This window comes from Watersipora subatra, chromosome 11 (assembly GCF_963576615.1).
Source record: "Watersipora subatra chromosome 11, tzWatSuba1.1, whole genome shotgun sequence".
NCBI lineage: Eukaryota > Metazoa > Bryozoa > Gymnolaemata > Cheilostomatida > Watersiporidae > Watersipora > Watersipora subatra.
This window is the reverse complement of record NC_088718.1, coordinates 39,653,033-39,680,407: the sequence shown is the minus strand read 5'-3', so window position 1 is coordinate 39,680,407 and position 27,375 is coordinate 39,653,033. Positions and strand designations below refer to the sequence as shown.

Here is a 27,375-nt window from a genome sequence, read left to right as displayed (position 1 = left end):
AGTTCAGGAGTTTGCAGCAATCTTGCACGAGTCGTTTCATCGCTGATGCCCATGATGATGGGGTCTCTAATGAGTGATCCTTGTTAGCTGTGTAATTGCACTGGTCTATCATCAGACGTAGTGCAGCGACGTAGGTGTCTTCCAATTCGTCTGGTTGCTGTTTCTGTGAATTGAATCTGTATTTGTCGAAGGTTTTGCTTCATACTCCAACTATGCCCCCTTGTATTTTGTCCAACATCTGTGCAACTGTGTCAGTTGCCGCCGGTTCACACTCTGAATATAATATGACTGTTCGCATACCAATGGTGCTCATTAGTACAGCTCTTGCAAAATTAGCCGGTCTGTCGCTATTTTCCAGCATTGTGATTGTGGAGTAGCTTTTCCATATTGACCTCCATAGATGCCATGCATTGGCATCAGCTGGGGTGTTTGTTAGGTTGAATGGCTCTGGTGGTTTTACAGTTACTTTTGGTAGATCAGCCATAATTGTATGTTATTTATCGTTAGTGTAAAAGTGTAGAATTTGTTAGTTTTCGTTGAGTAGTAGCGTTAGTATTTCAGCAGCTCACCGTTACTCTCACTCCGGTCATCTATTAGGCCGGTCTCAGCGTCCTTGCAACGAAGGCAGGTACGGTGAGGGAGGTATCACAGTTCCTTCATCTGCCACCATGTAAATTCTATTCTATTTCATAGGTTTGACTTTTACCTGGCTGTGTATTGTGAGTCACCGCTTGTTAGTTCCACGCTTTCCATCCTTGGTCCTGTGCCTGCTCAGCCTGTTTCCGTTTCTGGTATTATTATGTACATATTCTCACTATTCCTACTCGAGATCATACAATTGTCCGTGTGAAAAGTATTAGCTTTTACCAACTTTTTAATTGAACCTTACGAAAAACTGGAAATAGAAGTTCACAAAAAGCCAAAAAAGCATTGTGTTCCATAGAGTTAATAGAGTTTAAACTAATAACTCTTTGAAATTCTATCGTGTTTCATAGAGTTTCGATTATTACGTCATCTATCATATAACATCGGGAAAAGGGTGTATAAAGCATATAGTGAGCGCTTTGACTGATAAGTGCCCCCATGGTCTCGTGGATAGAGAATTGGACTGCAAACCTGTGGTTGCAATCTTAATAAGTTTGAGTTCCATAGAATGGGAAAATTTAATATCCAACAACTTAATAGCATAGCTGGACAGACCGACAGACGAATGAACGGACAAGCTTTGCGAAATGGGTATATACTAGCTGGTTGCCCAGTGTTGCTCGGGTATTAAAAATTATTTGCACCCACATACTTGACGTACAATGATACGTCGTTATGTTGGTGTAAATACCATACCTCACCAATTAATCTCATGTGGCTTAATTAGTAAGGTATCAGAATGGTGAATAGGAGGGCTCGAGATCAAATCTTCTACAATACGGAATCTTTAATCCAAGATTTTAATAGCCATAGCTGGACATATACAAACACGGATGGATACACAGACAAACTTTGGGAAATATATAGATAGATTGCCATTACAAACTTCTCTGTTACTTCTGCCATCTGATCAACAGAAGACCACAGCGAATCTGGAACCCGTTCTCTCAGGATTACTCTTGAGCTCAATGTCTGGATATGGCTGACAGATGAAAAACTTGTGCCATGCTTTTGTCGATACTTAGATATGTTATGCGCTAACAAATTTTTTAAAAACAGTTACACATGACAAGGCGTTTCTTACTACAAGGCAGTATAAGCAAAAAAATCTCTAATTTTTGGCTGTAGGAATGTGATGGCTATAAAGGGAGAACTGACCTTGACATACATTAACGGATATACATGCTGCCTTTATTGATAAACTTTCCAGAACCTTTACAACTCTCCATTAAAACTGATACTCCCTTTATTGCAATATGTTGGAGTTGTCTTCTCAGTGATTATTCAAAGACAATGTGAATACGCTAATGATGGCACCACCAAGGTAAATCAAACTTCAGAAAAATTTGCAGCTATCAAACTGCTCTCCCTGATATTCTGCCATACATCCAAGACAGTATATACAACGCATATGACTTCGGAGAAGGTGATTGGCGGTCGCAGATTGTGTGACCTATATTTCCTTCATAATATTTGCTGCGGGACTAGTATTTCAAAAGCTGCATTGTTTGCCCACAGACTATTTGCTGATATAAACACAGATAAGTTTGTGATAGTGTGAACATTGTTATCACAGACGATCAGCAAAGCATTGTGGTATTACTGCAGTTATAGCGTGATACAGTGCATATATCAGGCTTTAGCTGAAAAACAGATATCAGAAGTGCTTTGTAAAACATTTTCGAATAGATTCGGCTACCAAGGCACCATACAATAGATTTCAAATTTGGACCTTGAATGTTTTGTAGACTATATCATCAACTCTCCCATTTCTCTCACTTTGCTTGATACATACAGTTTGATAACGTCAACCCATTTTACGGCTGAAAGGCATTTATTTAAAATAGGTAAAACTCAACATAAGCAATCTTGCAGAAGACTTCTCAACTAACTGGTAACACAACGTACAAAGAGATTGAACTATTGACAGTAACACGGACTAGAAAAAATGCGAATGTTAACTAGGTTTGCACCTTCCAGGATGATGATGAAAGCCTCTGCAAATCTCTAACCCTACCTCGATACACGAGGAACCATATAAAACCAAATATAGAACACAAAGCAGTCTCTATATAAAACCCATCCAGAGTTTTTACTCCATCCACACTTTTAACATCCAAGTATGAGACCATATAGAGAGCGACTGTGCTAGGCCAGTTTCCTCCTGCAGTGAAACGGGAAAAAGCATTATAGAGGGTACCAAAAAGTGTTTCACAAATACATTCAATACATTGAAGATGGATGAGAAAAACTCACACAGTTTTACTATTAAATACTAGACAACTTTTTTCTAAAGCGAATCCGACAATAGCAGAAAATGGTGAATATGCATTCTTTCAGTAAATATTTAATATTTATTTTTTACTACCAAAACTATCAGCCCACTGCTGAGAATAACAGATCTATATCAGTATAAGCTGTGAGCTGTATTAATTCACGAAAGTTAAACTGCGGCTTAAAAATGATTGAAAACGATTGATGCAAAAGGTATAAAACACTCGAGTGCTTTCAGGTTCGAACATGATCGAAGTACAAATGAGGTGATTGGTGATCATGTGAGGTGATCGGTATTCATATGAGGTGATTGGTGTTCAAGTGAGGTGATTGGTGTTCAAGTGAGATGATTGGAGTTCATATGAGGTGATTGGAGTTCATATGAGGTGATTGGAGTTCATATGAGGTGATTGGAGTTCATATGAGATGATTGGTATTCATATGAGGTGATTGGAGTTCATATGAGGTGATTGGTATTCATATGACATGATTGGTATTCATATGACGTGATTGGAGTTCATATGAGATGATTGGTATTCATATGAGGTGATTGGAGTTCTTATGAGTTGATCAGTGTTCAAGTGAGGTGATTTGGGTTGATATGAGGTGATTCGAGTTCATGTGAAGTATTTGAATACTAATCTCAAATCCCTCACAATTTCAGGAGAAATGAGGAAGTTTTGGCCTTGATTGAGGTACATAACGAAAAGTAGATCATCATGTAGTCCATCAAAAGTAAATAACCACAAGTGTGGCAATAAATCAGAAAAGTGTAGGTCAGAGATTTTTATCAATATTTTAATGTGTTTAGGCTACAACAACCGAATTGTTGAGTCATAAACAATGGTTTAACGGCTCTATCTATAACTCATTTACGAGTAATTGATAGTAATGCTAACACATCGGATCGTGTATGTAAAGGAGCAAGTAGAAGACAACTTCAAGTTCATGCATACGTGTAGGACTAAATGAATGCTTATCGCTTACAGCATTACATGGCAGATATGTTTTGATGTTTTATTAAATGTACCCCTTTAGAGGTGCATTATAATGTGAACATAGTCTTATTTTTTATTCTTTCTCCAAATACAGCTTACCAAAATGCTAGATTAAAAGTTTATCATTTTCTATAAAAACAACTTGAGACTTTTTTTTTAAATACTATTTTTTGAGACTAATATTTGAAAGTGAAATATACATACTTATCTAAGCAATTTACACTGAGAATCCCAGGATACACACCTTTTAATAGGTATATTATACCTCTGTAAGGGTTTGTCATCAAACTGGCAGAAGCTATGAACATATTTGACACTCTTTCACCTACCCAGGTTCGTGACAGTATTAAGGAGAGTCATATAGGTTCCGCCCACACTAGGATCGCTGATCTTTGCTGTGAAAGCCATTTGAGACACATACATAGAGTAGAGGGTGACCTACAATACAACCAGGATAGTGGAGTCTCGGACGAATATAAACCCAAATAAACCCAACTGCATACTCTGAAAGACAAAACTATAAAGTCAAACCTTCATTAATTTAATTTATATCAGGGTTAATTTCGCACATCGAAACTGTTGTAAGTTGGATATGTTTTGATAAAAATTTATTTCACAGCCAAAAATCTGTAATAGTTTTTGGTAAATACTATAAATAATTACACAATTACAATAAACCAGTGTATCATAGTGATATGCAAAAATAGGTGAACAGAAATATATTTTTAAAGATGTACTTGCACAAAATTTTATTAGTTTTTATCAAAAAATATCAGTATTTTTTTATCATTTGCAATTTTTGATGTTTGAGGTGATCTGACTGCCAGAATGTTTCAAGATTAAAATCAACAAAGCAGTTAAAACGTTCAGATCAAGCGAAAGTTCGATTATAGAATAGAGATGGTATATTATAGATTATTATCAGAACAGAGACGTGTAATGTTGTTACTTGCATGCAATAGCCGATATCAACTATAGCGACGATAGCAACTAGCGACGCCATTTCCCAAGTGTATTTTTATTAGCGTGTTAACAGGGAGTCAGAGTTGTCGATTTTAATCTTGAAACATCCTGGCAATCAGATCACCTCAAACATCAAAAATTGCAAATGATAAAAAAATTAATATTTTTTGATAAAACCTAATAAAATGTTGTGCAAGTTCATCTTTAAAAATATATTTCTGTTCATCTGCGCATCTCACATCAAAATCATTGATTTAAAATTAAATAATATGACTACATTGATATGAATAGATGCAAATTTGAACAGTTGTAAGTTTACATTTAAAAACATTTCAACTCAGCCTAATAATAGGATGTCACGGAGATTACAAAGAGAAACTTATAACTCTTCAGAATCTATATTAATAAACCCCACTTTGTTGTTGTGTGTCTGTCTGTTAGTCCGTGTAAACACTGTAAACACCGATTTTATCCAAACTTAACAGGCATATGCTATCACCAGGTGGCTAAAAATATTTGGTCTCAAAAGTTCATCTGGTTCCTGAGAACCAGCCTCTCAAACACCCAACCACGGGCTGATTGCAAATGAAAGAAATTGCGGGCATCGCCGGGCCAAATGCTAGTATTAGTTTACATAGACATTAGTAGAGAGCATCAGTTCACAAGAGACTCCTGAATCAATGTGTGCGGAAAACAGGAAACTGTCCCAACCCCTATTAGCAGTATGATAAAAATAATGTTGGAAAGTAAACAAATAGGTGAACCAGTTTATGAAAATAGTTAACTCTATAGATGTCAACTTTATAGATGTCAACTTTATAGATGTCAACTCTATAGATGTCAACTCTATAGATGTCAACTCTATAGATGTCAACTCTATAGATGTCAACTCTATAGATGTCAACTCTATAGATGTCAACTCTATAGATGTCAACTCTATAGATGTCAACTCTATAGATGTCAACTCTATAGATGTCAATTCTATAGATGTCAACTCTATAGATGTCAATTCTATAGATGTTAACTTTATAGATGTCAACTCTATAGATGTCAACTCTATAGATGTCAACTTTATAGATGTTAACTCTATAGATGTCAACTCTATAGATGTCAACTCTATAGATGTCAACTCTATAGATGTCAACTCTATAGATGTCAACTCTATAGATGTCAATTCTATAGATGTCAATTCTATAGATGTCAACTCTATAGATGTCAACTCTATAGATGTCAACTCTATAGATGTCAACTCTATAGATGTCAACTCTATAGATGTCAACTCTATAGATGTCAACTCTATAGATGTCAACTCTATAGATGTCAACTCTATAGATGTCAACTCTATAGATGTTAACTCTATAGATGTCAACTCTATAGATGTCAACTCTATAGATGTCAACTCTATAGATGTCAACTCTATAGATGTCAATTCTATAGATGTCAACTCTATAGATGTCAACTCTATAGATGTCAACTCTATAGATGTCAACTCTATAGATGTCAACTCTATAGATGTCAATTCTATAGATGTCAACCCTATAGATGTCAATTCTATAGATGTCAACTCTATAGATGTCAACTCTATAGATGTTAACTTTATAGATGTTAACTCTATAGATGTTAACTCTATAGATGCTAACTCTATAGACATTAACTTTATAGATGTTTTTCGTCCTCAATAAAATACTTAGTAAAATGTTTTCAATTCTCTGCATGCAATCTTAGACTTCAATAATATGACCATTGATTGTAGTATTTCATACTATTCGCCACTTCAACAGATCACTCAGCCTTTATAGTAACTCTAAGAGCCCTCCATTAAAGAGTGCGCAAAAATATTGAACAGGAAAGATTCTGTAAAGTTTTACAGAAAAAAAGCTTTACATGTAAATCAACCTGCGTATACACGACATAAATGTTGCCTCTGGTCACATGATAAGTGACAGAATTTAATCCAGTGGCAAAACAAACTTTCTGGGAACTTTTGAACACAAACTGCCATATAATAGAAAACTTGATTTTACTTGACACTACTTAACGTTACTTCAACAGTTGAGGAATCTGTACTGAGAATGGTACAATAGGTATTACAGAGTGGCTTTTTAAGAATTTTAAAATAATTTAGAAGGATACGGTTGTACAAGTGGAATTCTGGTGTATATGGTAACATGAGTTATCTTCAATTTGATGTAATTTTCACATTATATGGGATTGTTAATACACCTGCAAAAGGTTTTCTAAATGTACTTAAATAAACCAATAAAATCAGGCATTTCAAAAAATCTATGATGCATGTTCATAGGAACCTTAGAATTATTTCAGGACGATAACACACAGAATATGCAGCAGGTTATTATAGCTCTATTACTAGTAAAACATAAAAATTGTGCAAAAGCAGTTTTTGTATAACAAGATATTAGTTCCAGGATATTATACAAAACCAATGGCAGAAAACTAGATGCAACCAATCAGAGCTTTACCAGGCTGATTCAAAGTTTTGATTGGTCAAAACCTTTTCTCATTCTCTCTGCCATTACAAATAAAAGCATTTAGCTAGTGTATGTATTTATGTATTGTGATGATTTAAGTAAACCCTGACATCGGTCCTGATAGGGCCAATAATGCACAATATTCATAATCGAAGTGAACCGGACACGGCCTTACCTGATGAAACGCGTAGACAATGAGAATAATTGCGTAGAAGCTGTAGGGGATGAAAGGATTGTGGGAATCAAACTTTGTGATGGATACTACATAAGCTATGACGAGGCCTGCTAACAACCTGTAACAAATGAAGTACAAAAAGGGCTATATACAGTTGGAATCGTCTTCTTTTCAAATACTGTGTTCGGCAAAAATACTTGAATGTTGACTAGAAACAAAATTTACGTTACGATTATTTGGTATCAAAAGGTTCACCATGTCTTACGCTGCTGTGTTGCAAATTCAAAATATGTGGAAATGTGATTATCAACTCTTAAAAGATCAAAAACGAACAATTAAAAAAAATGGCCATACATTGGAATCCCTTATTAGCTATGCGGAGATCTAATTAGAGAATTACCCTATGTTAAAACATCGATTGCTAATTTGTAATTTTTGTTCGTTTTCATGCCAAATTCATAAACTATAAAAAGAATTATGAAGGCCACTGAAATATTTCATGGAAGAGCTGCACAAAAGATTAACGAGTAATATCTTCTTGTACAAATGAAACGCTTAGAAAAATTACATTGTCACCGAAATTGAATTATGGGAGGAATAAAGATGATGTAGCAATTTGGCAAGCTTCCAGTTAGAATACATTTTAATTTATTGAACTCTTTACTATAATCTTTACTATAATAATAGCCGTGTCCGTTCATTGGACACCACGGTTACATGTTGAAAAAAGAATGCATCGAGTGGGATTCTAAACCGTAACACCTACACTCGGACGCCTAGTACCAGGGTACTAATCCAGTACATATGAGTGTGTTATTGATATAATAGGATGAGTCATAACTATGCATGAGTGGGCATACTAAACAAATTTTAAAAGTCAATTTGTGTATAAAATGTTATTGTCAGGGTATATCATAAAAAATATCAAAACTTTGCGACCCTTTTTTGTTCCACATCATTTAGGTTTAAAAACTTAGATGGCACAAGAGGATGTCCTTGATGGATTACTATACAGTAACCTACAGAATAGTGTGATGAACAGCTAGTAACTTTAATATAATGAGTATACGGGATACCAAACGGGAAACCACAGTTTATTCCCCAACAGCTGATAATAAGTTACCTAAATGGATAGGCCTTCATAAAGACCCTCAGCGGCTCACTCCCGCCAGTATATTTGCTAATAATCAGTGGGAGAACAATCTGAATTGGAATCATGGGAACTCCCAACATAGCAAGCCGCTCCTTTGGCATACCGTTGTCAATCATCTTCAGTCCCGCCACAGCGTCTGTCGCTGCGAAAGCTACCTGCAGACATCAACAGATACTGTTCAAGTGATGGCGAATATAATGAACTTATCGCTTATATCCCTCAAAATATCATGTACACGCTTCAGCATTTTCAGAGTCAAACGCTAAATCTCCAAGTGAGCGAGAGTGCTCACTAGAGTGATCACTGAAGACTAGCTTTGGTCGGGTGCAGGCTAGATCGTTCTCCAGTAAGTATCAATTACAAGCCAAGTGCAATAGAGGCTAATGATAACCATAGGTATATACGTATATACTATTTGTCCACCATACTATATGAACAGTATAGTATGGTGGAATTATGAACATTTTATGTACAATTACGAACATTATTACGGTACAAACTGAGCCCCAGCTCAAAATACTCCAAACTAAATGAGAAAGATGTCACACCAGCACACTACACATTTACTAGTTCACACCTCAGCCTGCATTAAAACAGCTCAAAACTTTTAGTATAATTAATCACTCGTGTTACCACAAGGGCATGACACATTCGATGTAGTGAAGTATCATTAGTGAAGTGTCATTAGTGTATTAATCATTTATTATTATTATTATCATTATTATTACTATTATTATTCTTATAGATCATCAACAATTTATGATGACAATAAAGTTTGAACAGCTATTTGGGCTTATCGAACAAAACACTGCAAGTTAACGATGGAAACATGCAAAATACCAAAATAATTTGGGTTCATAAAATGAACAAAAAAAGAGTTTAATGTTTTTGTCATTTCAAATGTTTTATGGCACCAGTAGCCTTCACATACCTATTACAAATTAGAATATTTTTGTTCATGTTCACCAGACTATCACATGCATCATTTTACTTGCCGCCCGTATACCAACATGTACATTTAGATAAGACGCGTCAGTAATGCGTTAGTAAGCAAATGCGAGTCACTAGGGGTTTAGTTCTGAACTTAGTGAAGACAGAACTCACCTTGGCTGTAAGGAGCATTACACAATATTTAAACACTGCTGGTAACTTTATGATCTTCCATAGCATCTTGTAAGTGTCGATAACTCCTTCTGGATGCTCGTCAGAGTTGTCTGCCTTCTCAGTTTTGAATATAGCGGTTAGCGTCGTGGCGCACACAAACATCCAAGCCCAAAAGTACATGAACCCTGTCAGAGAAACGCATGAGTACTGTTTAACTGCGAAGGACAACTAGGCTAATGATATATATCAGAGTTGTCTTCTCGGCAATTATTCATCAACGGTGTGCTCGTACACTGATAACATCGCCGAGGCAACATATGTAGATATGTCGGGAAACATTGCAACTGTCAAACTATTGTGATATTTTGGTGTGTGATGCACACCGCTTTGGCAATGATGATTGACTGTCATGCATCGCTCATCTATATTTCTTTTCATGATAGTTACTGCGGGACTAGTGTTTCAACGTTTTAGCGACCACATGGTGTAATGAGAACACGATGTCTTAGATTGTAAACAATGTTATCATAGACAATCACCGATCTATTGTGGGATTAATGTCGATATAGTGTAAACCAGCCTATAGTCACCAAGTCGATCTTCATTCCTCGTGGCAGTTTTACGATATTTGACGAAAGATAAATATTATTATTATCCAGAGTCTGTAAGATTATTTTTTACTAGCTCAACAGAACTCTGCTATATGCAAATAGAGTAACAATAATAATACATACATTGCACTGATGAATGAAAAATGATTGTTGATATTGAAGTTGTTCTCTCCTGTTTTAAGTTTGTAATAAAAGATAACTCTTGATCTTTTATAATTAAGTTTCAACTGTATCAAATAGTGTGCCTTTTTTTAACCAAGAGATGCTGAACTCACCAAAATTCTTAGCACAAAAATGATAGGGGTTAAAAATTCAGTTAGACAATTCATGATATTCAGCAGACATACGAGGTACCACAGAACAGTGGTTGGTATCCTAATTACAAATAACAGTAGACAAGCAGTTCTGGCAAGCAGTTAATGTTTCAGTTGTTAATCGCACCCTTCCAATCACAGCCAGTAAGTATCAATTACAAGCCAAGTGCAATAGAGGCTAATGATAACCATAGGTATATATGTATATACTATATGTCCACCATACTATATGAACAGTATAGTATGGTGGAATTATGAACATTTTATGTACAATTACGAAAATTATTACGGTACAAACTGAGCTCCAGCTCAAAATACTCCAAGCTAAATGAGTAAGATGTCACACCAGCACAATACACAATTTACTAGTTCACACCTCAGCCTGCATCGAAACAGCTCAAAAATTTTAGTATAATTAATAACTCATGTTACCACAAGAGCATGACACAATCGAAACTCATATGTATTAACTAGCTCAAGCTAATTTACCTGAAAAAAAAGAAAACTTGTAAAAAATCATACCTTGTATAGTGACTAGGCCAGCAGGCTGAGGATTAGACCGCAGGTAGTTATTGCAGAACTCTGGAGATTCCAAGGCCAGAAAAACAACATTGCCCATAAAGAAGCCCGCAGTTTGACCGACTGCATTACAGGTTGAGGCCCAGCCTACATTTTCTCTACAATTACCAATCATAAAGAACCCAGGTTAATTTAAAAGAATGTCAAGGGTATTTATTTATAGTCAACACAGCGAACTAAAAACTGCAGCTTTCGGAGACACTAGTTGAAGAAAAAGGGGAGCTTGCAAATGAGAGGAGTTTGTAGCTGGGAGGAGTTTGTAACTGGGGGAGCTTGTAGCTGAGAGGAGGTTATATCTAGGAGGAGCTTGTAGAGATGGAAGGAGCTTGTAAAGATGGGAGGAGCTTGTAGAGATGGGAGAGCTTGTAGAGATGAGAGGAGCTTGTAGAGATGGGAGAGCTTGTAGAGATGAGAGGAGCTTGTAAAGATGGGAGGAGCTTGTAGAGATGGGAGAGCTTGTAGAGATGGGAGAGCTTGTAGAGATGAGAGGAGCTTGTAGAGGAGCTTGTAGAGATGGGAGGAGCTTGTAGAGATGAGACGAGCTCGTAGAGATGAGAGAAGCTTGTAGAGATGGGAGGAGCTTGTAGAGATGGGAGGAGCTTGTAGAGATGAGAGGAGCTTGTAGAGATGGGAGGAGCTTGTAGAGATGGGAGGAGGTTGTAGAGATGGGAGGAGCTTGTAGAGATGGGAGGAGGTTGTAGAGATGGGAGGAGCTTGTAGAGATGAGAGGAGCTTGTAGAGATGGGAGGAGCTTGTAGAGATGAGACGAGCTCGTAGAGATGAGAGAAGCTTGTAGAGATGGGAGGAGCTTGTAGAGATGAGAGGAGCTTGTAGTGATGAGAGAAGCTTGTAGAGAAGGGAGGAGCTTGTAGAGATGAGACGAGCTCATTTTGACAATTTTTACCAGAGGTGTTTGCATTAGGTAATTACTATTGTTTCTATAATCGTACATACGACTTTTTCACCGTACGATGCCAACCCTGAAATGGATCAAAATCGTATCCTGAGGGTGCACTGTGCAGTAGACCCTGGAATGAATTAAAACTGTGTGGCAAAGGCACATTGTATTTAATATGCTGATGGTGCCTCAATAAAGATAATGAAAAATTCAGCGGTGATGTCAAGGTTTTCACATGAGTGAGGCTGATTACCATTGGTTCATCAATTCATCACATGACTTAGCAGCCTCAGTGTGTGTAGTCACAGCGAATATCTACACGACATGTTGACTACGGTATGTGTAACCATACCTTTGATAAGCTCTCATAGCCATACTACTTATCGATTGAAAAAAAACCAAGGTTCAAAGCTCCAGCATCACTTTCCTTTGTAATAATTGCTAACAAAAAGTGACCCATCACATATATAAAGGTAAACACTAACTTCTTTAGCATTGTGAGTGCCCAGCCATCGACAGCGATATCTTGAGTGGCGGCGAGAAAGCACAGGCATACAAATGTGCCAGTCAAAGCGACAGCATCTATATCACCTCCATCTATACATAACATACATAATGTTTGACTAGAAAAGTGTCCATGATATATTTCAGTGATAGAAAAAGGTTGGTACAAGTTAACAAACCTTGATAGCTTTACCAAAATACAGACACTTCTAAAATGAATCTAATATTTGTAATGACCAACTCGTGCATGTAGTAGCTAAAGAAGTCAAGTAAAAACAAAGAAGTTACCAGATGTCAGATTACCAGATGCTTTCATGACCAGATTCTTATTCGTTCACTCAGATAAACATACATCCTATGTTATAATAACAGTTAAGACTTCATAGCTTAGCTAAAAGCATACTGAGACTTAAATTACTGTTTATCCCAAACTGGGAAACAAGAGGTTTCTACTCAGAAATTTAAAAGCAGCTAAATGCCTAGTTTCACTTTTTGATTTTATCACATATAAAAAGGTCGACACTTTCTAAGGGACGGTAAACACACAAACCATCAGTTCTGCATTAGCTAATTCAGGGTGAACAGCGACAGAGTCTAGTTGGCACTCCCAATCACTTATTCGCCTTACGGACATGAGGGAGCAGCAGTTATGTATGTACTTGACTTATCACTTGACCGCTTTGAGTCAAGGCTGAACATGCCCATAGACTGCGTTTCCATGCTTCGAATAAGTTTGGAATTGTGTTCACTCGGAATCATATAAACAGTAAAATCCGAATGTATTCACTAAATTTATGAGAGTCATTCAACATCATGAAAACACTCACTGCTGATGAATTCAAATCGATAATACTTGGCTAAGATCTCCCTAGTGGAGGTAAACAATTTCAGCACACAACTATGTGGGTCTCTGATACTGCTACTCACTACTGTTTCTGCTGACTTTTTGTCTTTATAGTAGTATTTTCCATGCCATGGGATGAGTTGTTCATAAAACGGATGATGAAATAACTTCTTTATACTGAGTGCAACTAGTTGACTACTCATGAATTGAAAGATTACCAAAAACCCAAAAGCGAGGCGACATTAACAATCTTTATTTTGAGGAATACCCTGAATCTTAGAAAAATCTATGATGCAACGCCGAATCATTAAAAATGTGGATGCGAATTTGTCAGCAGTGGGTAACTCCGAACTCATTTGAAGCATGGAAACACAGTAATAAGTATTTAGGAACATAAATAACAAAAATAAAAAAAATTTTTTAAGTTCATCAAAGCCACATACCTGATTCACTATCTTGCCCACCAATAAGTGATTGAATGCGGTAGGACAGAATGAACATGAAGAATCCAATAACATACTGTACTGGTACCAACCATGACTTCCTTCGACCGAATCGAGACAAGTAGACACTGTCGACTAAACATAAAAGATCAAGGTAATCACATGTCCAACTAAATTAGATATCATAAATGAAAAGAATACAACCTGGACCAAAATGTTATGATCAATATTTGGTACTTAAAAAACCACTAAACAATAAACAAAATCAACAAATATCAGCGAGAAAAGTAACCTCAATAGTTAATATAGTGGTGGGATAGCACTTTAGTTAGAAGTTTACGGAACAATTAAATATACAATAGATGTAACACTACTAATACATCTATTGTTGCTATATATGGCAGCAAGCCAAATTAGTTGAAAAATAGCCTTTTTATATCTCAAATAAGAGTTGTGGGTCATGTAAAATCATTGCTACAGACCGATGATATGCATAGTTTAACCCAACAGAGCAGTAGCATACATGTCTGCGATTGGCCGAATACATTTATTGCCATTGGACAGAAATACAATTAAATATTACTTATCTCCAGTTCATTATTATTGTTATTAATATCTGGCAGTCCAGTATGCCGTGAGATATCGTCAGGTGGTTGATAAAGCATAGAAAATAGCTATATGTGGGATAAACTAAACGATTTTCATATGGACCATTGTATTAGTATCTGGAGTAGGAATTGCCTGTACATTCTCTCACTATTCGGTCAGACAAAATATCTGATAAAGAAAGTCTGATATCTCATTTTTACATTTGTACCTGTATCAAGAGGTACCAGTATCATCCATCAAAACTTTGAATACAACGAGCTTCTGCTGCAACAGTAACATTTTTATATACACATTTCCATGTACTAGTTGTTTATCTTTTCTCTTAATTCATTTGAACCGCTTAAAAACACTTTTCTCACATGATATGAAGTTTAAAAAGTTGTAATGGTAACTGTTGTATATGTTAAATAAAAATAAGTTTTCTGTGCAAAGACTTTTTTATTACCCGGGCAACACAGAGCATTTATCTAGTGTATATAAATATGCGCATGCACATTATGACTTTTTTGTACAATAGTTGTTAATTATGCAGTAGTAGTACATAGTAGTTAACTATATGCACAATTATTATTAGGCAGAATAACAATTGTGAACATAGTCAACTACTATGTACTACTACTGCATAATTAACAACTATTGTTGTGCGCACGAATTCAATACCCATTGGCATTGGTGTTGGAGTGTCGAGCTGCTATGCCGAATGTCATGAGTTTGAATCTGGTGTAAAGAAATACTATACCGTACCTCTAACTTGGCACTTACTTTAACAAATACTTAGGATTTACGTGTTTGTGTTAATATAAATATAATCGTCTCTACAACTGCAACATTTATCACAAGCTACTGGGGTTAATAGAGAATTTTAATAGTAATGGAATGATGATATTATAGCCTTCAATCAATCACAAGCCTGGCCGTCTCTCATTGGCTAGTTTAATTTCATTGGTTGTTAAGCTGTACCACATGGCATCAGCATTCAGTGACCCCCTAGAATAACTCATACTAGTACGCTAGCAGCCATGTGAGATTGTCATGTGGGTAATCACTACATCGTTGATTATTTCGAAACGCAGAAAAGTGACCAAATGACGTAGTTGTAGGCTTTTGATCTGAAGCTCTGGTTTCGGTTCCTGTGTGAGGCGTTCTTTTTTCCAACAATCTAAATGTGACTTTGGACAGACAAACACAGCTTTTATTATAGCAAAGACTAAATAAATGCTCCGGTAATAAAAAAGTATTTGCACAAACAAACTTATTGTTATTTAACATCTACAATATTTACCATTACAACTTTTAAACTTCATATCATGAGAAAAGTGTTTTGTACAGTTCAAATAAACAATGAGTTCATAGAATTGTGTGTATAAAAAAGGTTACTGTTGCAGCAGAAGCTCGTATTCAAAGTTTTGACGGACGATACTGGCACAAATGCAAAAATAAGATATCAGACTTTCTTTGTCAGATATTTTGTCTGACTGAATGGGGAGAGAATGTAGAGGTAATTCCTACTCCAAATACTAATACAATTGTCAATGTAAAAATCATTTAGCTTTTACAAAATTATTATATCAAAACCAAAAATATGAGTGTAGCAGCACATTTGAAATTGAAACGTCATATTTGAAAACCATAAATCAAAAAATAGGTAATGGTAAAAAATTAACTTAAAAAAGTAACAAGTGCAAAAGATAAAATTAATAATAAAAAGTGCACACTTGGCATGTGCCATCACGAAAAGGATATACAGTATATGATATGAGCATTGGAAATGATAAGAATAGCTTAGCCTTGGGGTTACACGCGCTTACTATCAGACTTGTGATTAAAATGTTGTGAGTTCAAATCCACGACGAAGATGATTTTTTATTGTTAAAACTTCATCTCATTAACTGGACAGATGAACAACAAACACTGAGATCTATATATAGATCAGATAGCAGATAGCCTGATAGCAGATTGGTACAGAATCTTTACTATAATAAGAGCCATGTTCAGCCTTAGCCACATTAACTGTGAAAAAATAGCCTTGTACAAGAGTTGAACTCGCACACAACGTTTTACCGACTGACGTGCTAACCAATATACTACTCGATGCCTTACCATTTCAAGGGATAATTACGCCCGTACTAATTACTCATGACAGTCTCTCACAGTGCACAGGACTGCCAAACATACTAGTAAACATACAAAGACCAACCATGAGGGTAGTGACAGGATTTACCTATTGGAGCCCAGAGTAACTTGATAGAGAATGGCCAGAAGGCGAAACTGAAGAAAGCCTGAGTTGCATAGTCAACCTTTCTAGCTTGAAGTATCATAGGCATGCTACCTGCGAGACCGAGAGGTATACCTGAAAAGTATATGCCATAACGATGTACCCACATTTATCTAGCCTAGAGTCTAGCTTTATATTTGGCTATTGTGCATTAGGGTATCAGTGAAATTTTTTATAAATTAAGAGCTATTTTGATCAAAGTTCCAAAAACATACATAAGCAAATGCAACGTACTGTATTTTTTCCACAAATCAGCTTATGCTATTATGCAGTAAAATTGGTAAAGTGATTTTGTGATGGTACAAACATTCAGTAAATCACTCACTATACATGTATATGTAATGACAAACAAGAACATTCAGTAAATCCCTATATATGTAATGACCAACTGGAGAGAAAAGACATCAGAAAGTTAACACCATTCGCAAGGTACTCTTCAGCGCATGGTGTACAGTGTGTATAAGATTAATACCTACCTTGCAATACATAGAGAAATATAAGAACAAGTACATTTCGCTTGTCTGAGCCAAGATCTGACCAGTGGCTGCCTGGAGATTCTTCTGTACTATCTGTGGAATGCATTAGAAACTCATGGCCTGCTGCCTGTTCAGCCATATTCTAAAAACCAAAGGTATATCTCTACATCTAGTAATTAAGTTTATTAGAGCTCCATATGTTTGCTTTTTGGTTTGATCTCTCTGATAACTTCTTTTGATTTTTATCATATTCATCCAATTTCTCCTTTTCTTCAGCCTGGTTCCCATATACGCTGCAAGCACCGGTTGCAGGATCAATGGTGAAATGGGAACCTACAGGACAAGTACCGTCGGTATTTGCCGGTGGTCAATCCAAGAGTTTAGCGCTGTTAACTTTCGTGAGGAGCCACAGGCAAACCCTTTCCAAAACGCACTGTACAGGTGAAGGTCAACACTGTCGAAATTGCATGGCGAGTGGCCATTTTTATGCAATCATCAGGGACGTAGTTTTATGTGAACATACGCCACCAAGACCAGCGCCACAAGTGTTTTGCGGCATCAGATTATCGCCGGGATCTCGCAGCAAATATGGGAGCCACTCTTAAAACTACCTCCATTTACCCGTGTTCTGTTCTTTAACCGTTTTGTCTTACAGCCACCTCATCACCTCTCACTTACAGCCACCTCATCACCTCTCACTTACAGCCACTCTCATCACCTCTCACTTACAGCCATCTCATCACCCCTCACCACCCAGCCATCTCATCACCTCTCACTTACAGCCACTCTCATCACCTCTCACCACCCAGCCATCTCATCACCTCTCACTTACAGCCACTCTCATCACCTCTCACCACCCAGCCATCTCATCACCTCTCACTTACAGCCATTCTCATCACCCCTCACTTACAGCCACCTCATCACCTCTCACTTACAGCCACTCTCATCACCTCTCACCACCCAGCCACCTCATCACCTCTCACTTACAGCCACTCTCATCACCTCTCACCACCCAGCCATCTCATCACCTCTCACTTACAGCCACTCTCATCACCTCTCACTTACAGCCATCTCATCACCTCTCACTTACAGCCACCTCATCACCTCTCACCACCCAGCCATCTCATCACCTCTCACTTACAGCCATTCTCATCACCCCTCACTTACAGCCACCTCATCACCTCTCACTTACAGCCACTCTCATCACCTCTCACCACCCAGCCACCTCATCACCTCTCACTTACAGCCACTCTCATCACCTCTCACCACCCAGCCATCTCATCACCTCTCACTTACAGCCACTCTCATCACCTCTCACTTACAGCCATCTCATCACCTCTCACTTACAGCCACCTCATCACCTCTCACCACCCAGCCATCTCATCACCTCTCACTTACAGCCATTCTCATCACCCCTCACTTACAGCCACCTCATCACCTCTCACTTACAGCCACCTCATCACCTCTCACTTACAGCCACTCTCATCACCTCTCACTTACAGCCATCTCATCACCCCTCACCACCCAGCCATCTCATCACCTCTCACTTACAGCCACTCTCATCACCTCTCACCACCCAGCCATCTCATCACCTCTCACTTACAGCCACTCTCATCACCTCTCACCACCCAGCCATCTCATCACCTCTCACTTACAGCCATTCTCATCACCCCTCACTTACAGCCACCTCATCACCTCTCACTTACAGCCACTCTCATCACCTCTCACCACCCAGCCACCTCATCACCTCTCACTTACAGCCACTCTCATCACCTCTCACCACCCAGCCATCTCATCACCTCTCACTTACAGCCACTCTCATCACCTCTCACTTACAGCCATCTCATCACCTCTCACTTACAGCCACCTCATCACCTCTCACCACCCAGCCATCTCATCACCTCTCACTTACAGCCATTCTCATCACCCCTCACTTACAGCCACCTCATCACCTCTCACTTACAGCCACTCTCATCACCTCTCACCACCCAGCCACCTCATCACCTCTCACTTACAGCCACTCTCATCACCTCTCACTTACAGCCATCTCATCACCTCTCACTTACAGCCACTCTCATCACCTCTCACTTAAGCCTGGTTTCCATATGACAGCGCAAGGCGCGCAACAAGGCGCACGACGTCGTGCGTAGGCCAGTTGTGATATGGAAACGTCAACGTACGACGGTCGCGCGACGTGCGTACGCTGATCGCAAGTATCCAACAGAATGGATCCTTGCGATGGGTGCGTGCGATTATGTATCCCACAATACACCGCTAGACCTTTTCAACATATCCCACAATTCCAGCGAAAGGCTTTGTTCCGAAGAAATCGGTCTCCCGTACGAAAGAGTAAGTCTGATTTTTATATGACAGCGTAATTTCGCAACGGAGGTCAGTTTTTCCGAAGAAATATGTCTCTCCTACGAAAAAGTAAGGAAAATATCCACCCTGTCCAATGCAAGCATGGAGCTTACGCGCGATATGGAAACACTGCCTCGCGGCCCAAGAAATGCATTGCGCACGATCACTGGGCCGCGCGCGATCATTGCGTTGTCATATGGAAACCAGGCTTTACAGCCACTCTCATCACCTCTCACCACCCAGCCACCTCATCACCTCTCACTTACAGCCACTCTCATCACCTCTCACTTACAGCCATCTCATCACCTCTCACTTACAGCCACTCTCATCACCTCTCACTTACAGCCACCTCATCACCTCTCACTTACAGCCACCTCATCACCTCTCACCACCCAGCCACCTCATCACCTCTCACCACCCAGCCATCTCATCACCTCTCACTTACAGCCACCTCATCACCTCTCACTTACAGCCACTCTCATCACCTCTCACTTACAGCCATCTCATCACCTCTCACTTACAGCCATCTCATCACCTCTCACTTACAGCCACTCTCATCACCTCTCACTTACAGCCATCTCATCACCTCTCACTTACAGCCACCTCATCACCTCTCACCACCCAGCCATCTCATCACCTCTCACCACCCAGCCATCTCATCACCTCTCACTTACAGCCACTCTCATCACCTCTCACTTACAGCCATTTCATCACCTCTCACTTACAGCCACCTCATCACCTCTCACCACCCAGCCACCTCATCACCTCTCACCACCCAGCCATCTCATCACCTCTCACTTACAGCCACCTCATCACCTCTCACTTACAGCCACCTCATCACCTCTCACTTACAGCCACTCTCATCACCTCTCACTTACAGCCATCTCATCACCTCTCACTTACAGCCATCTCATCACCTCTCACTTACAGCCACTCTCATCACCCCTCACTTACAGCCACTCTCATCACCTCTCACTTACAGCCACTCTCAACACCCCATTAATCCTCTGCATCTCTTTTCTATATCTTTGTTCTCTAACTTACTCATTCTCTAGATACTGTTTAAAATAGAATCATACATTACCTTGACCTCTGCGTTAACAAGTTTTGCCATAACCGAATTACCACAAAAGCTGTTGTTATATTATGATATTATTACAAATTGTTAGATATGTATTATATTATTATGATATATTTATATGTTTTTTATTGTAATTTGACATTGTTGGTATTACTCAGTGATTCATGACTGCTGAAGCGATCAGATTACAAGTGTTTTTTTCTTATGCTATTTGTAAGCTTTTATCTACTATTGTGGTATTCATGTTGTTGATTAATATTTTTAATCAGTTGCGCAAATTGTAGTTCGGTTGCTGTTAATACATAAAATAATAAACAATTATTCACGCTATTTAGATTAATAACAAAAACAACTATCAACTCATTAGGTAATATATACCGAGGGGTTATATCTACAGAAGCCTTTAAAGTATTTAATTTACAATACAAACTCACTTTGACATGTCGTAACCTAATCTTTTCTTCGTTAACATCGATGACTGCTGACATGTCCCTCAGATCTCTGAACAACCGCTAAGAATTGCTGACCTAATTCACCAGTTTTCTACAATTGAAGTGTATATGATCAACAAACTGAAACCCCAGAAAATTTAAGGAATACTTTATTTAGCTTTTTGTCAATGCTGTTCAGAAATAAATGATCCAAGTGTTCTGGCTTACTTTGATAGGTTTACACTAAACTTTCAAAGTTTCGTGAAAATTTGGAAAAAAAAATGATATCAAGATTTGGCATTGGTATAATGAAAATAATATTTTGTATTTATCATTAAATGAATAGGTGTGTGTAAAGTTATTTTATTCTTCACCAGCTGAATGCCCGGCGTTGCAAGGGTAATATAAAAGGTTTCTGTATGGAAAATTTGTTGTTAATTAGCTAAGTTTTTTTACCCAATAAAATTGTGTACCTTAAGTTAGTCTAAATCTTGACTATAATAAGATACGTTATTATAACTTAAGCAAGTGTTAGGAAAAAAGATTGCATCATGATCTCTCACACAATCATGATTTTTAAGCATGCTAGCCGAAGCTGCTATTCTAACTAATCGACATTAAGGATTTGTGGTTGTAATAAGTATGTGCACAAATATTCCATAGTATAGCAAGTGAGCAGTGTAGTGGATAGATCCGCCTGTCTGCAGGATCGGGGTTCCATGTTGTATTCCAGTACAAAGCGGTTGTTACATTACTAATACCTTATCGCTATAACTGGACATACGAACAACAGATACTCACATTTGTATATATAGATTGACGACCTGAGTTACCCGGCATTGCCTGGGTAATAAAAAAATCTTTGGAAGGAAAATTGATTTGTATTTAACATATAACAACCTTTCCCATTCTAATTTTCAAACTACATATTAACTACACTAGAGAAGTGTTTGTGTAGTTGAAGTAAATTAAAAGAAAAATAAAAATAACTGTAAAGGTTTTAAAACTTTGTCAAACTTTGTAACTTTCAAACTTCATATCATGAAGAAATAATTTTATGATAATAAAAGCACTGGCACATGGTCAATGGAAAATTCCAGTAAGCTAACTAATGACATTCACTTACACAATCACCCTGCCTAGTACGTAAAGCCGTTAGGTGTTTGCTCTAATATAATGACTTATATCAGCTAGGTAGCTATTCAATCTCGTTGGCCTAAAGGGTACCGCGTTGGACCAGTAATCGGTAGGGTCCGAGATCAAATCTTGTTCGGTATGGTTTCTTTTATTCCAAGGTTTTAATAGCTATAGCTGGAAGAATACACTTACACACATACTTTGAGAAATATGTATAGAAACATTACATCAGTAAAAATATTGGAGCCATAACAAATTACCAATAAAGTTAGCTGTATGACATTATAAATATATTGAAACATTTTAATTACAACTGAATAAAATCGCTCGTTCTTGGAAAGAGATTTATAGCTGAGCATTATCAGATATATGACCAGGAGTGAATCTGTTCCAGTACCAAAAGCTTTGCAGACACAGCCATTTCAGCTGTTCTGTTAAAGAAAAGGCAGTTAGGGCCATGGAGTTGACAACAACTGAGCAATATAAAAATTAAGAGTCAAAGAAAATACAGTTTGGAGGTCCATTAAAATCTAATCAAGATCTGTATGATCAACTTCTCAACGGGCCAGCACTGTGCAAGTCAACTCAGTTCTGAAAACCAATTTGGTTTCAACTCTAACCTCTAACTTTGAATCAAGATCAACCGTCACAAAACGTACCAAAAGTGTGTTTCAAGAGGGTTTCAATCAATAGAGGTTATAAACTATTAAGTTGAAATAAAGTTGGATAGTTAGAGTTGAAGGTTAATCATGTAAAGGTCGAATCAAAAGACTTGTGAAGAGTTTGTAAAAAACCTACAAATATCCTAAAAAGAACCTTAAGAATTGATGCCTATAGATAATCTAACACTTAATCCTTTCCCTGCTTTTAAGCAATCGCTCACTGGGTATGTGGATATTAAAAAACTATTGATTGAGGTCTATAAAATAGGGTAAAATAATTAGTGTGTGTCAAACAGGTTATTTTCTTATTAGATGACCAGTGTTTGAATCAAGCCCATAAACTCAGATCGGTGAAAGATTACTTGCCTTCTTAAATGTCATAAACAAAGTTTGTAATGTTAGTAGTACATATTTTTTTTATAGAAGTTAGTTTATTACAGTGAATCCCCGGTTCTTGAACGCCTTGGTTCTCGACCAACTCAGTTTTCGACCAAAAGATTTGAGATTTGTTCGTATCGGATCTCGACCAAAAATTTGGTTCTCCATCAAACCAGAACATGCGCATTTGAATTAAACATTCGGAACAGCCTGGAAACAGCATGTTTATACGTTTAACGACGTTGTTATGAGCAACGGATTGTGTTCGAGAACCAAGGCTCCACTTTACTAGTAAAGGCAAAGTAATAAAAGTTTCATAATCATCAAAAAGTACAACGATTGTATTGGGAACATTTTTTATTACGCCAAAAATGGGCTTTGTTTAGTTAGTTCATTTTAACTTATTACAAAGAGTACGATCGTCACTACATCTATCATGAGTAATATCTACAATTGACGCAATTCTCATCACCTAGCAACACGATTGAGTTGGAGGCTAGCAAGCATTCTCATTGGATAAGGACTTCATTGTGTGCAGCAACTCAAGAATTTGAATAGGAAGTCCATATCGACGCAACACTTTGCTAAAGCGTGAAGAAAAGCGCAACGTACTCACATTGTTCAATTTTAAATGTTCAAGCCTTAGCAAGCAGTCAATTATCTAAATTAAATCTGTCAACTCTCAAAGGACCAGTAATTTTTGTAAGTAGAAACTAACTTACTTATTTTGATTTAGCTTTGAAATTTATTATATATCTCATATTCTGTCAATCTACATGTATACTTTACTAATGTGTTTGACAGCACGATGAGTTAAAGCACATAAATTACATAATTTTTTTATCCTTCATTTCAATACATCAGAGTTTTGGCTTTCGAATGAGCCATTGTTTGACATGGTGAGACAGACTTTGGTTGGTGTTTAAAGGATTTCCCCCAGAGTTCTACCGCAGAAATGTTCAATGGTATAGGCTCAAAAATTGTGATGTCACAATTTTCATATTCGGTGCAGTGTGCTTTTACCTCTTATTTTATTGCTTACCGCATATATTTATTAGCTACGATAATGACGCTAGCGGCAGGCAAAGGTAGGACAACTCCAGAGAACCAATGAAGATGACAAAGGAATCAGTGGTTAATCAGGGTTTAACAGCACCGATTGTCACAGAAAAGCGCAGCCTCAATGGCAGCGAAAGAGATCGACTACCTAAGGCTAAAAAATAATTATGACATCACATTGTGGGAACCGCAACCAAGTGTTTTTTTTTATTGCAGGACATACTTTTAACACCCTGTTTTTCATAGTTCTATTATTCTTTGTGTATTGAATATAGGCTCATTCGAATGCCAAGACTCTGATGTATTGAACTATATAATACAAAAATTATATAATATATGTGCTTTAAGATTAGTAAAAGACTAGAACATATATCTTACCATCTGTCGATTTTACTGGAAACTTGAAGAACGTCCAATACAATGATTTAAGTTAATGATTAATCGGTTAAATTAAAAGATAATCCATTAATGATTCCAGTTCCTCTAGTAGCGAGATGCAAATGACCTTTGAGAAACATGGAAACCACAATTTTTAGAAAGCTGTCATACTGATTGTGATTCCCTGTGAAACATGATGAGATATAGGATCTTCAAATCTATAAGCAATATGGACTTGTGTCTTTGAATTGGTTTATGACATAAAAAAATGAACCAAGATTTAGCTGAACCTGGTTCAACTGGGTGAAGAAAATTTGCGGACTTGGTTCTGCATGCGTAATCTTCTTTACTATAAGAGTTGCCATACCTTACTATCTATTTTTACAATCCACTCTACTATAGGAGCTTTTTTACTATATAGTCTTATTATAGTAAAAAAAATCATCGGTTTAAAGCCACGCTACAAGCGTTAAAGAAAAAGATTGCACCGCACGGGAAGTGAGTTCAGATAGCCAGATTCTCAACCAAGCGCGCAACCATCTCCACTCCTCGACCACCTTTCCACATACTTATAAGAATATCTGTGGTCATAATTATTACACATGACGATTTTTCATAGAGCACAGAACTGCCAGTATACTTGTGTTTATAACAGAGCATTTATGATTTAGATACAACGGTATATATTTCTTCAATGGCCTTACTGTGTTGGCAAAAAACTGATTCCACATGTTGATAAGAACTTATGCAAAAATATTTGCCATAAGGAATGACAACCTTTTCATGTATATTCAAGCATACAACTAGAAATCATGTTGTAAAAAACAGAAACAAATCTACATTGCTAAATGAGTATAAGTGTCACACGCAAGCACACATACACACACTCACCTAATTTATTTTGTCAGTTTTTTATAAGTCTTAATGTCAAAACAAAAATACATGTAGGGGTCATAAAATGTCCGGTGTTTTGATGATGATTCTACTTCAACTATGTATTTCCCAACTAGTAAAACGTTGTTGTAACTAAAATCAACAGAAATCGTTATTCAAGACGATTATGGACATACACAAGCACTTGCAGAGCCACAGCAAATGAGAACATCATCATCGCATAACACAGATCAGAAATAATGACAGAGCAGAATGCAAAAAAGACTTTACAGTCACATGTACACCACCATTTACACTCCATCACCACATGAAGATACCATCAGACTGAATGAGTCTTAGCACAGTTATCTAACATACAAATACCTTAATAGTCAAAATTCCTAACTAGGGTAACATGAAAGAGAATTGATATATGGTGCACTTCTGTGGTGAACCATACAGCTTGAAAAATTACCACTTTTAATCTTTAGTAGGTTTCAGCCTTCTTTGTTTAAACTAAACATTCAAAAGATTGTATATCGTTTTCATTGAGACCATCATCAGGTAATCCAATTTTTTATGATACAAAGCTAAAAATCATCTAGACAAATGTGATGAAGTTGTTCAGTTCAGTCTTGGTGTGTTTAGCCAGGTAATATCACCTAGAAAAAGATTAAATGAAGAACTGAGGGCTGAAATTGCATTTTAGTCCTCATTAACAGCCGTGCATTAACATACATATACATATTTCACACTTCTTTAAATTTACAAGAGTAGTTATTTGGGTTCTTTGGTATAATTGTTAGCTCACTCAGCATAATCGTTTCTGACTGCACAAGGTTGGTGTCTGCAAGTTCTTCCTTTGTAGTACAGGTTGACTAATTAACAGTCATGACAAACAGCTAATCATCTTGGTTGCAAAAATTAGTCGTGCAAGAAACTACACATTAAGAATCCATTTACAAATGGTTAGTAAAAGCAGCTTTCTCCTCCCGCATTCCACACGACAACGTATCGCATCAACAGCGAAAGTGCACAAACTAATAACAAAAATCTGGAACTCTGATATTCTCTCACATGTTTGCGTCATGCCTGTTAAACTGAAAAATAGCTAGTTCTTTACCTCGAGGCATTAAAAAACTTTTGTTCGTCTTTTTACCGATATATTATCGGTAAAAACGTAATTAGTTTTGCGTTTGGCTTCCCAAAATGACACGCCAACAGAAATGTAGCACTATATCAATAAGTGCAGTGACTATCATTCATTCAATTGGTCGAGTATTGGTTATCAGATTTCTATTGGAGAATCGTGGGTATACAATAATATAATTGGTCGATGCGATGTAGCTTGCGTTCTGGGTTTTTTTAGCCAGTTTAATACAAAGACAAAACCTTGTTGTTGGAGCGTATAAAATATCCCACTACAACCGCAGCCAATAGTTTGATACGAGCTAAAACGTGCAGTCTTTGACGCAAGATTGTAAAAGTTGGGGTTATCCACTCTTGGTAGGATAAGCCTCAATCGCGCGCAGCCGTTGTAATTCAATGGCTGCTTGATTTCGTCGAGGTTACAAACTATGAGATGTCTGAGTTAGCAGATAAGGCGGAAAATTTAAAGCATTTTAAATATAGTAAGCTTGCAGACTTTGCATAGCATCAGG

At 37.4% G+C, this 27,375-nt stretch overlaps 1 protein-coding gene across 1 annotated transcript; it reads right to left on the bottom strand.

Annotated features, from left to right (window-relative positions):
* Positions 1-2,460: 2,460 nt before the first annotated feature.
* Positions 2,461-26,929, bottom strand: LOC137408900 (acetyl-coenzyme A transporter 1-like). The gene is made up of 12 exons (XM_068095521.1): positions 26,838-26,929; positions 21,231-21,339; positions 17,355-17,496; positions 16,825-16,953; positions 13,995-14,129; positions 12,689-12,800; positions 11,249-11,403; positions 9,802-9,986; positions 8,668-8,852; positions 7,545-7,662; positions 4,247-4,355; positions 2,461-2,809 (listed from the first exon to the last, which is right to left on the bottom strand). Exons 2-12 carry the CDS (start codon positions 21,282-21,284, stop codon positions 2,607-2,609), a joined length of 1,527 nt encoding a protein of 508 aa, XP_067951622.1. The 5' UTR covers positions 21,285-21,339; positions 26,838-26,929; the 3' UTR covers positions 2,461-2,606.
* Between the last annotated feature and the right edge of the window lie 446 nt (positions 26,930-27,375).